The sequence below is a fragment of the Vigna angularis genome, chromosome 1 (genome assembly GCF_016808095.1).
Source record: "Vigna angularis cultivar LongXiaoDou No.4 chromosome 1, ASM1680809v1, whole genome shotgun sequence".
In the NCBI taxonomy this organism is placed as follows: domain Eukaryota; kingdom Viridiplantae; phylum Streptophyta; class Magnoliopsida; order Fabales; family Fabaceae; genus Vigna; species Vigna angularis.
This window is the reverse complement of record NC_068970.1, coordinates 38,565,014-38,571,095: the sequence shown is the minus strand read 5'-3', so window position 1 is coordinate 38,571,095 and position 6,082 is coordinate 38,565,014. Positions and strand designations below refer to the sequence as shown.

At 35.0% G+C, this 6,082-nt stretch overlaps 1 protein-coding gene and 1 long non-coding RNA gene across 3 annotated transcripts; one reads left to right on the top strand and one right to left on the bottom strand.

The window, feature by feature from the left end:
- Positions 1 to 997: 997 nt before the first annotated feature.
- Positions 998 to 5,616, top strand: LOC108335129 (transcription termination factor MTERF5, chloroplastic). Of its 2 annotated transcripts, none has more exons than XM_017571079.2 (2): positions 998 to 2,561; positions 3,317 to 5,616. In XM_017571079.2, the coding sequence occupies exon 1, from the start codon at positions 1,366 to 1,368 to the stop codon at positions 2,497 to 2,499; it is 1,134 nt and encodes a 377-aa protein (XP_017426568.1). In that variant the 5' UTR covers positions 998 to 1,365; the 3' UTR covers positions 2,500 to 2,561; positions 3,317 to 5,616. The 2 variants fall into 2 exon arrangements, with proteins under 2 accessions (XP_017426568.1, XP_017426561.1); XM_017571072.2 differs by having other exon boundaries at positions 999 to 2,561; positions 3,244 to 3,381.
- Positions 1,937 to 4,114, bottom strand: LOC128194943 (uncharacterized). Its single transcript, XR_008246408.1, has 6 exons — positions 3,987 to 4,114; positions 3,657 to 3,846; positions 3,227 to 3,524; positions 2,928 to 3,096; positions 2,171 to 2,363; positions 1,937 to 2,067 (listed from the first exon to the last, which is right to left on the bottom strand). It is a non-coding gene; the product is annotated as an uncharacterized LOC128194943 (long non-coding RNA).
- Positions 5,617 to 6,082: the final 466 nt, after the last annotated feature.

Below are 6,082 nucleotides of genomic sequence, written 5' to 3'. Positions count from 1 at the left end.
TGATTTCTATTCTCACATCTGAAACAATATGTTTTCAGGATGTAGACGGTTCTTTAGTTTCACGAATAGCTAACGGTGGCAGAGCTCATGATTTTATTTCTTCTTCCGGTTTTCTTCCTGCAATTTTCTTCCTTGAATTGCAGGGTTGTCTCACTCTGAGGGGGTTGTCGTGTTGCAGGAAAAAGAAGATATGGAGAACGCTAAGAGCTGTTTTTGTGACATTTTGCCAGAAATTGTGAAAGGGAGAGACTTGAGTAGGTAGTTGTCGGATAAAGGTTGGAAGCCTAGTTTGGCCAGTACCATCTGAAAACTAAATTATGAAATAAAAGATGTGGACGTTTGGAAGTATTTTACTGAGCCGCAGTAGGCTAAAATTTTCCACACTTAAATCTAAAGTAGACTTAGTCTAAAAAATTCAATGTGTTTATTTTTTAAGTGATATTAATGGATTTTTATAGTGACAAAAACAGTTATTTTCTTATTCATTGCTTAGAAGTATTGAGGCAGTGGTATTGTGATTAGGATTTATTGTTATAAATGGATTTCAAATTCAATATCTGGGTCCAAATATTTAACATCATGTACTGGTTTAAAGACCAAAATTACACAATTTCTTATTAACGTACAATTGCGATATCAAAATTTTATGGGGCTGGAGAAAGAAAACAGTAGAGGTGCAGGAAGAAGGATCCAGTGGTATCTTCACTGTTAATGAGTTCTCACGGGACTCTAAGACGCATCTCAAATTTGGAGATATATTTCAGATAAAATTTATAATATATTATTTTATTAGAAAATACATTTTAAATTATATAATCTAGAATGTTTTTTATTTTTTTTATTTTAGAATCTATAATTTGAAATACAAATTTGTGTTCTATAATATAAAATCTGAAATATATATTTGTATTATGAAATATAAAATCTCATGCAATACAAATATGTAAGATTATACATTTTGGAAAAAAGAATTGATGTTTAACATTTTGAATTATATAGCTCAGAAGGTCTTCATATTACAAAATCAAAAAATGGAACTGAAAATCTTAAATAAGAGGATCAATTTAGAATTTTAAAATTCAGGGGGTGTAAGTTGAAATTTCAAGCGTAGAGAACAAAATGCCCTACTCGTCCATGACTGACGGTTATTTGGGTGCAGAGCTGAACTTAGGGTTTTGTTGCTTGTTCCTTCGTCTCCTCTCAATCAAACAAGGCTCTCATCCTCGCATAAACTTGGAAAACTTGGTAATATAGGAGACGGACAACGTTTTGGTCTCTGGAAATTCGAAATAGACAACCTAAGAAATAGTTTGTTTGTTCGTTGACGACAAACAAAACATTCATTCATTCTTGTTCACTAAACTAATGCAATCTCTAAAGTCACACCCTGCTCTTTTATTTTCTCTTTTCAATCAATTCTCTTCTCAGTCTCTGACATCCTTCCTCTCTTTCTCAACCAAATGCCGTTGCCTACACTTCAACGAAACCAGTTCAATAATTGATTACCTAAATTCCAACTTCCAGTTCTCCAAAACCCAATCCCTTTATATCTCCAAACGTGTTTCACAGGCCAAATTCCCTCAAAACCCCTTATCAGTCCTCACTTTCTTCAAACAAATTGGCTTTTCGCAAAGCCAGATTCTCTCCGTGATTCGTCAAAGACCCCAGATACTATTTACAGACGTTGACAAAATCTTAAGATCCAAAATTCAGTTCTTTCAGATGTCTGGATTCCAGGGTCGCGAGTTATGTAGCTTCATTTCAAAGAATCCCTCCATTTTGACTCATAGCTTGAAGAAAACATTGGTCCCCTCAGTTGAAGCTATTAGGAAAATTGTGTGCGACCAGAAAGATTTTATTCTTGTGTTGCACAGATGTGGCTGGATACTCCCAAAGTACAAAAGGTTTATGGACAATGTCTTCTTCTTGGAGAGGTGTGGCATTCTTGGGACTCATTTTGCATTGCTACTCAAACTTCACCCAAGGATTTTCATTGCACAGCAGTCCACTATTGAAAACCTTGTTTCTCGAGCTGTAGACTTGGGCTTCCGTGAAAATTCAAGAATGCTTGTCCATGCAATTCATACATTAAGTTGTTTGAGCAATAAAACATTTGAGAGAAAGCTGAAACTAATTAATAGTTTTGGGTTTTCCAACGATGAGGGCCTACAAATGTTCAAGAGAACCCCGACTTTGTTCAGAACATCAGAGATGAAGTTGAAAGTTGGAATGAAGTTCTTCTTGCATACAGTTGTGCTGCCCAAGTCAGTCCTTATTCACCGGCCTCAGATTTTAATGTACAGCATGGAGGATCGCGTGCTTCCTCGATATAAAGTCTTCCAGCTGTTGAAATCAAAAAATCTCTGCAAGAAAGTCCCCAGTTATATTCATGTGTTGTGCTTGTCTGAGGAGATGTTTTTGGACAAGTATATATCACAGTTCAGGGAAAATGCAGAGGAGTTATTAGTAGCATACAAGGGTCATTATCGGGAGGCATAACCATACCTTCAATTCTGATTTTTCACTCTTCTACGGGAAGCCTGGGCAATTTGGGACCAAAAGTAAGTATTTGAGAATTACTCATAATGTATGCCTCTGTTTCATTTGCTAGGGACAAGTTATGATCCCGTTATGATGTGTGAACCATCCTTTAACACTCCGATCGCATATATCAATCAAAGTAATGTTTTCTTTTTCGTATATGCTCCTACCCAAGGTTTTGAAAACGGTATGCAACTGTGATTTCAGCTGCAACATCAATGTTTTTGGAGTGTATGTGACTGAAATTATAGCCACATTATTATGTAATTTCTCTCAATAAATGCAACGAAACTGCAACTGCAATAATTTAAAACCTTGCTCCTACCAAAGGAGAGGCTACAACGGGGTGGTAGTGATATCTTTCAGAAGCAGACTGCAAATTTTACCCTGTTAACGTTTTCTTCCATTGCATAGTCTTCTGTGCAAATTCTGTTTCGTCTCTTTTCTTCGTTTTTTTTTCCTCGAGGAGAAAATTGTACTACTCTTATGATGTTGGATGGAGATACGGAGAGCAGCAGTTCTTTTTCAGCTCGATCAAGGATAGCTTTAACATTTCTGCAGACGGCCATAGTACTATCATAATCAACAAATTATTTGAATAACATATTTTAACAATTACAACAATTTTGTATACCATATTTATTTTCTTAAATTTTTAAGATTATGTTGATCTTTACAACCTGACCTTGTATTTCAATTCAGCATGAACTTCTGTTGATGCTTTCTCATGTGGCAAGAGCATTGGTTACTGAGTTCTCTAGCCTCTACAAAACAGGTGCTTGGACTGATCCAATTTATACTATCCAGTGGAGAAGAAGAAAATATACTCATGCTATGGTTACATGTTGAGAGCCCAGGCAAGTCTGGTTCTAATCACCCTTGAATCCGCAAATTGAATCTAGACATAATATATGCTTTTTCTGAATGGATAGCATATTAGATCAAAGAAGATGATAATGAGATGCAACAGTGTATTGAGGACTCTGTGGGTAACAACAATACACAAAGAAATAATATTATTTTTAGGAACCATAAACCCAATGGTGTGGAAGTGTTTATCTTAATACAAATTAAAACTTGAGCATATTGTGAATTATGGCTCATATTTCAACAACCTTCATATGAGCAAGATTTTGATTCATATTGTGGATCATCTTTTTGGAATTATGAACTTCCTATGCTGCAAATCTGAACAATGTCAGTAGCAACAATATGCCCACCAGTTGTTGCATCTATTAGCGTTGAACCATCTTTAGAAGATGATAGACCAAATGGTTGAGCAGGATAGAAAATTCGAGAAACAACCTGCTATATGACAAGAACAGAGTTTTTAGTTCTAGCTGCCACAATATTCTAACCAGCTAGTTCAACCACTAAATTCATATGCTCAATAGCCATACTGTGAGCAGTTTCACAACCATGTACTAAACAACCTTTGTTGTCACCTTTGCAAAAATTTCAACACCAACAACCTAAGACATCAAGTGTTGCACCTGTTAACAATAAGTAATATATAAATGATTGAACAGAGAGGGCAAAACCTGCAAAGGCTAGATTAAGACCTGTAGAAAATAAGGCAACAATAGATTGAAGATAACCAACAGAAGGGTGAAGAGTTGATTATAATTTAAGATTAATAAAAGAGAGAGAGAGAGAGAATGTGCTAATTGAGAAAGAAAAAGAAAAAGAATTTGAAGGATGTGTTGAGTTAGCTAAGTGCACATCGTCTGATGATGACCACTGTGATACAGATGTTAATGCAGAACACAGCAAATTGAGTCAAAAGACTCAATTACAAGATGATCTAATAATAGAGGCTGATCTCTTTAAGTCGTTGGGTGATTGTGATGTTGTTGAGATAGATTGTGATGAGAATGCAATGATGAAACCAAGTGTAGTAGTAGAATCACAAAGAGATGGATCTCAATTTCATATAATAAGGGATATTAAGTGATAGGAGAAGTTGTTGCATTGAAAACGTACCATTAGACCAAAAGATATAGTTGCTAATTTAGGTGCAACTCTTATTTATTTTGACTTAGTTAAACTGGTTTATATCACGGGGTTAATTGATGTTACCGACGATAATCAAATTGTTCATGATGAAAATCCCATTTATTTGGACTCTGCTACCCATTGCTGAATGTCCTTATCACTAGGCAAAAAATTATTGATAAGCACAACTTATAATTTAGATAATTTAATTTATGTTATGGAATAATTGATGCAACTTGAAGAATCTTTACATTTGCAAACCATAAATTAGAGTTTAGAAAGAGACATGATAATAAAGAGATTGATTTTTAGCTAATCTTGCCATTAATTGTTTTTTTTATTGCAACCAACCATTAACTTGAACTCGTGATTACATGAATGTGTTGCCTCTAGAAAGGAATAAAGAAAAACATAAGAAGTGTGGTTCTGTCAGACAGAACATAGAAATATGTGAAAATTTGTAGCAGTTGGCGCCTCTTTGACTCTGCCGCTGCCGCTGACACCACCATGGGAGTGGTTGTCGGGAAGGGCCGGAGGGTGGTAGTACTTGCGGCCTGTTTGGGGACAGTTAGAGTGAAACCTTGCGACAACCCTAACCCCTTGGTCAAGGATGCCCACAAGCTTCCCCATACCCCTAACTGCTCCCAATTAAACTCAAGAACCACACACCCCCTTTTCCTTTCTCTTTTCTCTCTAAATTTCTGGCGGGAATAAGAGAAAAAGGGAAGGCTGTGTTACAAAAAGACGAGAGACTTAAAAATAGTTTATATAGAGAGAGAGGTCGCTGTTTGTCGAGGAAGAACAGAGTGGCCTGAGATATTTATAGTTCGTGATTTTCTCACGCACTTTCTTCGGCAGCGGCGGTTCTTTGCTTCTTCGTATTTTTAATATTATTTGGTTTGTGATGGTTGACTTGTTGAATTTGAACCGCGTTTCTATCTTTAAGCATCCTATATTTGACTAATTGCTTCTTCTTTTTTTATTTTCTTTTTAAAGGGGCTTTCCTATTTTTGATTGTTTACTTTATTGTTATTACTATTATTAATGCGCACAGATTGAATCGCCGGTCAAGCCAGGTAAATAAAGCTCACTTATGTTGAAATTAACAAAGGCTTAGTAACTAATGTTGGTTACCTTTTAAGACTTCTAACGTTTTGCACGATTTTTCTGAAAATTTGGTCAAACTGAGTTATAATTCAGAAGTGAAGTTCTTATTAAGTCTTTCATGATTTACAAACTTAGTAGAAGATTCTTTTAGTTTCCTTCGAATACGAGTTTGGGAAAATATGTGTGTCACGCTTTTATTTTTTTATTTGAATATTTGTCACGTTTTTTTTTTCTTAAAAGGGTCCGTTCGCCAAATATGTAGTCTACAGTACGATGATCAAATAAATATATTATTTGTTATTGTTATCTTTCTCTATTATTCTATCATTATTTATATTGTTAGTAAAGAGATTTATAAGCTAATAAATATGCTCTCATTTAGAAATTTTAAATTTTTAAATGATTTTTGTGATTTAAAAAATTGTTTTGATTAAGTTTT